Source organism: Vigna unguiculata, chromosome 10, assembly GCF_037176805.1.
Source record: "Vigna unguiculata cultivar grain cowpea cultivar isolate G323 ecotype 2 chromosome 10, ASM3717680v1, whole genome shotgun sequence".
NCBI lineage: Eukaryota > Viridiplantae > Streptophyta > Magnoliopsida > Fabales > Fabaceae > Vigna > Vigna unguiculata.
In genome coordinates this window covers 10,572,602-10,584,446 of record NC_140801.1, presented here as the reverse complement: position 1 = coordinate 10,584,446, position 11,845 = coordinate 10,572,602, and the positions used below count along the sequence as shown (strand labels likewise).

General features: G+C 29.5%; 1 protein-coding gene across 1 annotated transcript; it reads left to right on the top strand.

The window, feature by feature from the left end:
* The first annotated feature begins 1,639 nt into the window (after window positions 1-1,639).
* On the top strand, window positions 1,640-2,719 carry LOC114167080 (metallothionein-like protein type 2). The gene is made up of 2 exons (XM_028052012.2): window positions 1,640-1,794; window positions 2,249-2,719. The coding sequence occupies exons 1-2, from the start codon at window positions 1,730-1,732 to the stop codon at window positions 2,421-2,423; spliced, it is 240 nt and encodes a 79-aa protein (XP_027907813.1). The 5' UTR covers window positions 1,640-1,729; the 3' UTR covers window positions 2,424-2,719.
* The last annotated feature ends 9,126 nt before the right edge of the window (window positions 2,720-11,845 follow it).

Below are 11,845 nucleotides of genomic sequence, written 5' to 3'. Positions count from 1 at the left end.
GAATGGAAGAGATGGTGAATCTCAGAGAAGTACCCTATAGGAAAATTTCTAGTAAGATTAGATGAAAGGTGGTGCGATTGTGGAAAGTTTCAAAAAATCCATCTACCCTGTTCACATGTTATTGCAGCTTGCAAACATGCACATCACGACTTCAACATGTACACAAGTCCCCATTATAGGCTAGATTTTGTCATGAAAGTATAAGACATGAAGAATATTGGTCACCATACCAAGGACCACAGGTTTGGCCTCATCCTCCCACAAAAAGGAGCGAGAAGGGTCGTCCTAAATCAAGTAAAATTAGGACTGAGATGAACATTAGGGAAGGAAGACAATCATGAAAATGTTCCTACTGTAGAACTAAATGACACACAAGAAATCATTCTCCTAACAATCATGTACTTAGATGATCTACATCGAATCACTTAGTTTATGTTATACTTTAAATTGTGTTCAATAAATTTATCCTTGATTCAATTAAATGGTAAATATTTTATTATTATCTTTTATCGTTACTTATTTTACATAAACCAAAAACAAATAAAAAATTATTTAAAATACAATAATACAATGGTTTTAAATTATTTTAGTAATTTTTATCGTTTTGAAATTACTTTTTACAAATTTAGAATGTTATTTTTTTTACTTCTTGTACATAATTCTATTTTATTAAATATATTTATACTTTTTTGTACTTCGATATTTCTTTTTTAATTTTTAAGAATTGTTTAATCAATCTATATTTTGAAATTTATTTTCTTTAAAAAAGCCATTGCTACATTACCAAAATTCTTACCATATTAAAAAACTAAGTATACAAATCAAATTATTTTTTTAACCTTTTAATATACAATTTTTAAATTAAATTTTATATTTTTTACACCTAAAATAACTTAATACACAATACTAAATCTATTTTTAAATTATTTTTTTAACTAAAGAAATTCAATAAAAAATTTAATTAGATTTATTTTGATATTTCTCGGAATAATACTTAAAATAACTTTAATACACGATACTAAATTAGTTTTTCTTTAAGAAAATTTAAACTTCAACAAATTCAAAAATAAATAAATTACATTTTTTTATATATTTCTTTAATATTCAATAATAAATCTATTTTAAATTTTTTTTAACTAAAGAAATTTAAAAAGAAATTAAATTTTTTTAACCTTTAATTCAACTAGTTTTTCTAAAAAATAAATTAAAAAATAACACTTAAAACTTTTTTTTTTTAAATTCCCAAAATTCTAATTGAAATTCATTTAAAAGAAAAAAAATATAACCCAGATTGGAAATTAAAAAACAAAATGTAACATGACTGTCTAGAAAAAAAATATAACCCAGATCGGAAATTAAAAAACAAAATGTAACATGACTGTCTAGAATTCGGGTACCGAATTCCCAACGTCAAACACAAAACAACTGTGTTATTTGCGTAAAATTTATGTGGGTAAAAAAATACTGAAAAGAGTAATAGTTGGGGAAAGCTTTTCAATGCAAACGCTCAGATCGTTGGGAAGGGACGAGTGATTAAAGTGACATCGGAATGCGGAGAGGACTGCTATGAATTTTGGATTCATCTGACACGTGGACGGTCAATATCTCAATCCTAACCCCACCTCTGGCTATAAATTGGGTTCAGGTTTCATTTGCCAAAACATCAGTTTCAATTTGTGATTGTGTTAAACAGTGTTATTTTCATTGTTTTTTGTGCTTTGATCTGAAAATGTCTTGCTGCAGTGGGAAATGTGGGTGCGGAAGCAGCTGCGGTTGTGGCAGCAACTGTGGAGGGTAGGTAAACCTTTTTCATTCTTCTCACACTTTTCATTGTAGATTGTTTTGTTCTAGCTAAATTGCATGCAATTTTATGGTGGTTTTCCTTACATTTTTTTTTTTTTTTACTTTTAAATGGCTGGATTTTAATACTTTCCCAAGGCTCTCATAGCTTTCAGAGTTTTTGTTATGGGGACACTCTTGTTGGGTTGGGGTTTTGAATTGCTTTTTGGATACCTTCTTCACCAAGATGTCTAAAACACCAACAAAACAAAAGTTTTAAAGGGCTAGTTTGGTATGATGAAATTAAGAAATTGAGAAAAGATGCAAATTTGAGGTGATGGAAAAGAGAAATTGAGAAATATTTTCACAGTTCCTTAGGATTAAACCATGCACACAATTGTTTCTCTCTCTTGAAAGATTCTGGTCTGTGTTACACGAAGATCTAATGCTCTTTTTTTAAATGATGCAGTTGCAAGATGTACCCGGATTTGAGCTATGCAGAGAAAACAACCACAGAGACTCTTGTTTTGGGTGTTGCAGCTGTGAAGGCCCACATCGATGGTGGTGAAATGGGTGTTGGAGCTGAGAACGGTGGTTGCAAGTGTGGATCAAACTGCACCTGTGACCCTTGCAACTGTAAGTGAGGTGCAGAAGAAATGATGAAGCAGAGACAGTTCTTATGATCTATTAGTTGCAGAATAATAGCTATGTGTTTGTGTTTGTTGTGTTGTGTGGTGTTTAATGTAACATCCTCAGTGGTTTTCATGGTCTTGGCTTGTCTCAAGCAATTTCATATGTTATGTGTAATTTGTGGTGAATGTCTCAGGCTATGGTTGTTTTGTTGGTTTTGTGTAAAGAACATTCAGTCTCTGCTTCACAATAAAGTAAAAATTATATTATAAAAAAGAAAGTCCTCTCAGGTCAGACATTTTTTCTTCCATTTCACAGTTGAAGTATTTTATTTATATCTTCCACCAGTTTATTGTTTAGTATTAGTAAGTAATATATATATATATATATATATATATATATATATATATATATATATATATATAAAAGTTGGTAAAGATGATTTTAATTAGTGGCAGGTGATACATGTTAAAGCAAGATAAGAGTAGAATTTGACATTTAAGAAGAGTTTTAAAATTCATTTTCCTTTAAATATAAATTCTCATAATGTCAATATTAAAATTACCAAAGGGATTTCTATTTTTAACATAAAAAAAATATTCTAATGTCTATAACATTGCACAATACTATTTTTGTTTTATTTTAATAATTTATAAAAAAATTATAAAAAGTAGAATGGTAAATAAAGAATTATGAAAGATAGATTTTTATAGGATATTAGAATTACAAAATAATATAATAATGTGCTTAAAAATATACTAATAACATCTAGAAATAAAAAGTAATAAACGTAAAAGAAAAATAATAAGGATTTAATAAATATGATATTCAAGGAAATAATGAATAATGATTTTCAATGTGCAAGTGATAAAGGCAAACAGATATTACAAAAAAAAACTTTTATAATAAGGTCAATAAAATTCAAAATGTTTACAAATTTATATAAAAAATCAATAAAATTAAAATGTCCACAAAAATTATATGACTAAGCCTAAGTTAATTCATGGATTACTTCTTTTTAAATAAATATTTTTTCTTAAACATTTGAGTTTTATATATGCATGCACATTATAGTGGAAATAAATGTAATACACCTGTATATACTAGTAGAAATACAAGAATATCTAGATATGAATTTTTTTATAAGAGAAAATATAATTAAAACTTACCTATTGCATTAAAATTAATTAAAAAAAGTTACTAAAATCTATATTAAAAATTATAAAAACAACTATGTACATAAAATATAATTATAAAAATAAGTTTTATAAATATTTAATTGAAAATCTTAGAAAATTTACAATAAAATATCCATAAAAATTAGTTATTAAATATTTCAATTTTAATTTTAAGCATTATGATTATTATACAATAAAAACAATCTTTATCAACAACCATATACAAATGTTCTTCTTTTTTATGTATCTATTTTATATTCATATTTTACTTTTAATACTATTTTAAAATTATAAAAATTATAAAAATGTAAAATAATATATAACGAGATATATATTTAACATTTTTGTTTTAAATTTAATTATATTTTAAAAATAAAAGGATAAACCGAACATTAAAAATAACTACAGTATAATTACTTATTTCTTTTTATAAAGTCATTGTTATTAATATTTTTTCTTAAATTATATAAAGTCATTTTTGTAATATCTAATTATCTAATAGAAACACATAGAAAAAATATATTAAATATGACTAAAAATTAGTTATAAGATATTTTAATTAAACTTTTAATAACTATTATACCTACCCAACTCAGTTAAACCTATATACTAAGAAGACATTCTGACATACATATAAGAGCCATAATATACCTAAATACAGCAATACAAAATATTTGGTATAACAGGTTACATTATTGTTATTATTACCATTTAATTGAGGTAGGTTATTATTTTATTAATATTATTTGACACTACATTACCGGTTGTTAAGTAATTTCACCGGTTCCCATTCTCGTAGGAAAATTTCAAGTAGGTCCCTTTTTTTTGTCTGACTTATGTTTTTATTTTGAAAAATTTGTTGCAATTAGGTCATTTCCGTATGTGCCACATGTCAGCACATGTTTTTTTTTAATTTTTAAATTTTATTCTTATTTTTTAAAAGAATAACAAAAAAATTTCACGTGTCAAGTTGATATTATACCACGTGACAAAGGTATTTGATGTGAAAATTCTCAATGTAGTCCTTGTATTTAATATTTTGTCTCAATTTGGTCTCAATTTTTGTAAAACTGAATCAATTTCATTCCTATACCAAATTTAATTTTTATATAAATTTTACAATGATATTTTTATTATAATTGATATTTTTAACAAAATTAAGTTTACTTAAATGTATCTTTTGCATTGAACTTTATTTTAATTTTGTTTTAAGTATTTATATATCTATAATTTATAGATAAATGTTAGAATTGCTTTAAAAATAAAAATTTTATAAATTCAAATATAAAATTTAAGCAATTTTATAACAATTTAAAATAAATATGTTTATTTAAAATTTTACAATTCAATTTATAAAGTTGTTCTTTTTAAACCAACTCTAACATTTGTCTATAAATTATTGAAATATAAATATTTGAAACAATATTTAAATAAAATTCAATGTAAAATAAAAACTTAATCTTGTTAAAATTATCATTGTGACATCTATATAAAGGTTAAATTTTGTCTCAATTTAAATATAGATGAAATTCCTTCCGTTTTAAAAAAATTGGACCAAACTGAGACAAAATAACAAATACAGGGACTAAATTGAGAATTTTCACATTCAATAGTAATACGTGACACTGTTATTTCACACTACCTCTGGCACATGGCACAACATTTATATGACACGTGGCAATTTTATTTTATTTTAAAAAAAAATACAATTTTTTCTTAAAAAAAATCACGTACTGACACATACAACATAACTAACATTGTTAGTGCACTACTAACGGAAACGACCTAATTGCAACATATTTTTTGAAATAGGGACCTAATTGAGACAAAAAAAAAGAGAAAGGGACCTACTTGTGATTTCCCTACGAAAATGGGGACTAGTGGAATGATTTAACCTTACCAGTTTTATCTTATGGACCTCAGGGCCCATAAACCCTATAAGTACAACTATTGTTTCTCAAGAAAGCCACACACTCTCATACTCATCCTCTCTTACTTTAGGTATCCTATCACACTTACTGATTTGAGCGTCGAAGAGTCTTTTGCAGGTGGATCTTATGTTACAACCCTTAGGAACATCCCATCCAAGCCATCGAAATCTTGCCACCTGTTCAATGGCTTGCCTCAAGTAGGGATGGCAAATAAACTCACATCTATTTTGACAAGCAATCCTTACATTAACTAGGTATGAGTATAGGCATGAGGAATCTCTGACTTTTTCAATTGGGTATGGAGATGAGGATGGGGATGTACATATCCACCTCGTCCCCCTCCCCGTCCCCATACCCGTCATAATACATGTCCCCGCCATATCCTCGTCCCCATTTAAATTATTAAAATAGTCATAGTTAATTAAGTAATCTTTATATATATATATATATATATATATATATATATATATATATATATATATATATATATAGTAAACATTCGCTTAAGTCCACATTTTGATCTTGAGAGTTTGATGCGGACTTATGAAATTTTAAGAGTCGTATTACAATATAGAATATTAGGTGTCATATAATTACAGTATGAAATATTACGAGGGTTGAGAGTTTTATTCATATATTTCTTTTCAATATATATATATATATATATATATATATATATATATATATATATATATATATATATATTACACTTTCTCTATTTTTTATTTCTTCTAATTGTTTGGTTAGTCATGAAATGCATTCGCATCTCAAAGATATTTTTCATCTTATCATAACCTTTTTACAATTATGTTCAAATGATGTATGTCAATTAAATATTTATTATGTCTCAAATTTGAATTGTCTACTCTTTTTTTATATTTTTATTTATTGTATATTTTCCTTTCACATGAGAATGTTTAACACTCTCAATTTAAGTGTTAAATGGCATAAACCTTTCATTTACTCTAATATAAAAAATTTACCTTTTTTACTCTATTATTATTAACTTTTGTTTCATTTGAAGAACTTTTTTGTTTCGCTAAAACAATTTTCATTATCTCTCAACCATTGACTATATTGATATTTGAAAAGTTTTCTTAGATCTCTAAAGTATTTTTCATCTTATCATACCTTAAATTATATATTTGTTTTTCTTTATGCGATTTCATTCAATAGTCTCTCAAATGGTTTCTAAGACACAAATTTCATAATTTCATAATTTTTTAATAATTTTTTGTTGTTTATTTTTATCATGTAGAATATTATTTTGATATATTTTATTTTCTAATTCTATGTAATTTTTGTCATTATAATTGTATAAATAAATTTTATTTACTATAATATAAAAATTTAATGTAATTGTCATGATTTTTTTTGTTATCATCATCCAACATATATTGAAGTTCTATGTTAAAACTCTATTATTATTAGTTTAATGTTGTTCTTTGCGTGATTTTAGTGATGTATTATAACTTTTATTAGTGTATAAAAAAGACATTCATTAGAATTTAAAAAATTGAAGTAAATAGACATTTAAAATATCTTTTAATTTGAATATTTGTTTTCCTTTTATATTTTTTCAAAAATATTTCTAAATTTTATCTACTAGGTTTCATTCATGTTTTTCAATTTAATAAATGTTTTGGTTCTCATGAAATTTTATTTGGTATTCTAATTTGAAATGTATACTATTATAATTTCTTTCTAAATACTTGATACTGAAGAAACAACTCTTTCATTTACCATAATTTTTTTATTATTTTATAAAAATTAATTAATATTTAAACAATAAGAAAACAGGTACAGGTATAAGTACGAGTATATACCCTTTACCCGATAGTAATGGGGATGAGAAAAAAATTTGATACCCATTGGGTTTGGGTATGGAGATGAGGATAAATTTTTTCTATGGAAATGGGTATGGGATAACGAAACTCGTCTGTGCTCCGCCTTGTTGCCATTCTTAGCCTCAAGTCCCTAGTAAGAATATTTTGTGCCCACTGTGGGACCCCAGTAAATATTTTCCCTGACCTCACTCTTCCATGGTCACCACCCTGAGTCACGCTTAGTTATCACATGAGATGGAATCCAACTTGGTGACAACCCTTCAAAATAAAAAACAAACATTTATCCAAGGGAATGGACAACAAAGCAAACAAGATGATCCTTATCAATGTCTATAAGTATGATGGAACAACCACCTGACCACCCATCTAAAGGCCTATCTAATCCAAGTTAGTATCCATACTCAAGAAAAAAAATGGTATTTTGCAGGTTGTTCCCTACCATTCTGGATGGACCAACTTTGGAATTGTACTACACGTTGCGCCCATACTCGGTGAACTCTTTTGAAACGTTGAATATCATGTTCAGATCCCGGTTTGCATATCAAAAAATGATACCCACTACATCGGTCGCCCTGAAATACATTACGTAGGAGGAAAAGGAAACCCTTTGGCACTTCACGAAAAGATTCATCATTGCAAAAACCACGATCCTGGACTTCACTCCGTCCATAATCATACACTCCTTAATTTGTGGCCTTCAGCCCAAACCTTTCTCAGAATTATTTTTTACATAAAGGCAAAACAACAGGGATGATTTGAGAGATGTACGACCAAATATGTGGTCATCGAATAAAACAGTCTGAAGAGGGCAAAAAAGCCTAGTTGGATGAGGGCCAAATACATGGCCATCAAAGAAAACATGGCACACTTCTTCGTCAAGTTAGTCTCTAGGGAGGTTGTCGAGGTCCGAGGAGTTAGATGAGCTCCAAGTTGCATGTCTCCTTGAGCATGGTATCCTTGTTGGCATTCAAGGGGGTGTATTGTTTATACTAGGATGTGTTTTGATCAAAGACATTATTCTTCCTATTACTCCCTCTTATTGGGATAATGGGCTTTTTCACCCTCTTTAACTTGTTTTCTTTAATAATATTGTATTTAGGTGCACGCTTTCTCAGATCATGCATGTTGTCTGACCTTTGTGTAAAAATGGAGTCTGAAAAGGGTCTAGGCTGAAGGCCACAGATTAATTGATAACTCCCTAATCCCTAATCTTTAGATTTTTTTCAGCCAATTGCAGTAGGTCATAGATGTGGAAGCATCACCAAACGTGCACAAGTGACCTGGAGTAAGCTGACACAATTGCTAGGAAACTTGCCACCGAAGTTCCAAGTGGAAATTGCAAAGTACGTAGGCACATTTTGTGGTAGTTGGTAGTTAATGAAACTTGTACAACTAGAAACAGGTGTTGGTTGTGTTAACTTAGGTGCCAAATAACATTCGAAACACACACTCACCAAAATTCATTCACTGATTCACTACCTTTCCTCTCCTCCATCACGCTACCATTCTCTCTTCTCCACCATACCACAATTGATGTTCCACACCACATTTCAGTACTATTTCCACACATTTCTGCTATTGATTTCCTACTGTTTTGAGTTGTGTTATAAGCTACTACTTTCATTTTATTGATTCCAATTGTTGTGAACTTATTCTTTGCGATGAAATTTTTGTTTTCCTTTCATTTTTACCGATTAATCAATGATTTTTGTCATTCACGACTGAAGTTATCTCATGATTCAATTTTGTGATTGAGTGATGCTAATCGACAACAACACTAGATTCGACTTGGAAACAAGTTGAATTTGCAGAGGATGCACAGTAATCCTACTTAGATATCAAAAGTCATTTGATTATGATCAACCATACATAAATCATCAATTTGAATGATGACTCTCATTTCTACTGCATTGAACCACTATTCCATTCTTCTTTAATTTTCGTTTTTAATTAATTTGCGGTTCTTATGTTCAATTCTCGTTTGCATCTTCATCGTGAGCTCACATACAACGTTTCTGAAACATTTGCATAACCAATTCATCATTCATCACATCTAATTCATCATTCGTGCATTAGTTCGTTATTTCTGTTATATAGGGTTCATAATTTGGGAATTCAAGTTTTAGTTTATCATTTTGAGTAATTCTTATTCCTAACATCAATAAAGATCATTTATAGGTATTTTGCATTATTACATTTGCATTTCATGCACTGTGAATCAATTTTGAAGGTTGCCCTATACATTCGAATACGAATTTCTTTCAAGAATTTTTCTAGGCTTTCGAATTCTGCATAATTGTATTCTTAATTCATTCTATTGATTCATTTGAGTTTTAATTAGGTGTTAGAAGCATTATGTGGGCTTAATTCGAATTTAGGATCATTGCAATGCATATTCACACTTCTATTAGTTAGTGTTAGCTTTTCATCAAACACCTTAGGTGCATTAGATTTCATTTAGGCATTTCATCGAACAGTTTGCATTTTTATATTCTTATAGCATTTTAGGTTTGTTTTAATTTTAGTTCAAGCATATTTTGATAGATTTCCACAAGATAAGTTCACTAAATCAATCATTTGCATTTGCATATCCGTCGGATTGATCCTTGGTTGATCACTATACTATATTAATTAGTATTAGTGAGGAAATTGAGTTTGATTGAATCTTTAGGTGACAAGAGGTTTATCATTAAGGAGTGCATGATTACGAACAAAGTGAGATTTGGGATCATGGTCGTTATGGTGGTGAATCTCTCCATGAAGTGCTTGAGGGTTTCGTTTTCCCCCTACTCTATGTATTTTTTTGGCGGCCGATTTAGTGTGTACCATTTTGCGATCTATGAATTAGGCTCTGAAATTGGTACTCATTGTTTCAAAAGAGTACACTGAGTGTGGGGGCAATGTGTAGTACGAGTCCAAAGTCGGTTCATCCAAAGTGGTAGGGAACAACCTGCAAAATACCCTTTTGTCATGAGTATGGATACTAACCTAGATCAAATAGGCCTTCACATGGGTGCTAAGGTTGATTGTTCCATCATACTTGTAGACATTGATAAGGATCCTCTTCGGGATGCCGGCCTGGGCTACCTCTGTCGTGAAAGGATGGAATTTTTCCATGTATGATGGGTACATGAAGTCGGCCTTGTCATGATATTTCTAACATTAGATTTGTACCTGGTCAGTTTGGCATTCTCCTCAATCCATTTTCGTTTTGGGATGTTCGGTAGAGTTTTGAGATTTCACTAATGCCCACCTTTGATGAGGGTTGTGAGGTCTTCTTGATTAGTTGTGGTTCTTGGAAGAGTCACGCTGGGCTTCTAGGCTTGGTCTTGCCTGGGAGTGACATTGGCCTTCCCCTTGAGAACTCCTCCAAGGTGTCAAGGACCGACCTCTGCTACATTTTTTTGTGAGGGGGATTCCTCATTGGCCGTTGAGTGCCAAGTCTATGTTTGTGGAGTACGGACGAGGGCTCCCATTGTCCAAGCCAGTCAGCTTTTGATTCAACATTTGGAGATTGGCCTGATGCTTGCCTCGTAGGGTAGCGAGTTCCTCATCGTAGTGTTTTGCGTTGTTGTTCGTTCTCCTGGATCAACATTTGCATTTGATTTTGAAGGGTCGTCACCAGGTTGGATTCCATCTCGTGTGATAACTAAGCTTCGCTCTAACTAGTGACCATGGAAGAGTGAGGCCAGGGCAAAGTTTTATTAGGGCCACGATGGGTGCAAATATTTTTACCGGGAACTTTAGGCAAGCCTTTGGACATATGACAAGATCTCAATGGCTTGGGCAATCCTTGAGGGGATGTTCTTGGGGGTTGAAACACAGGGGATAATTCACCTACAAAAGACTCTCTAACACTCAAGTCAGTAAGAGTGATAAGCTATTTAGAGTAAGAAAGAATGAGTATGAAAGTGTTCAAAGGAACAATAGCTTTATTTTTAGGGTTTTTGAACCCTAAGGTCCATGAGATAAAACTGATAATGTATTATCAAATAATATCAATAAAATAACAACTTATCTCAATTATGTGATAATAATAACAATAATGTGACAACATACATCGTATACCAAATATTATATAAATATATGGTATTAAAGAATATTATGGTGTAATCAAATTATAGATATTTGTCATAGTTACGGTTAATATATGAACATTTTTTTCTCATAAATGTATATCCAAAGATCTTTTTACTATGGAGGTTTAATGGATCTTGTTAAATCTTATTGTTAGACACGTTTATCGGGTAAGATAGATACACCTATTTTACTTTTAATTATATTTTAAAGATAAAAGATAAACTACGTAAATATTGAAAGTAATTACGATATACTCACGTACTTTTTTTATATAGTTATTATTATTAATATTTTTTCCTTGAATTATATAGAGTCACCAAGTCGCTAGATAATGAAAATTAAAAAGTTGGTTAATAAATGTAAACATAAAAATGATAAAAGAAGTAACAATATTACAAAA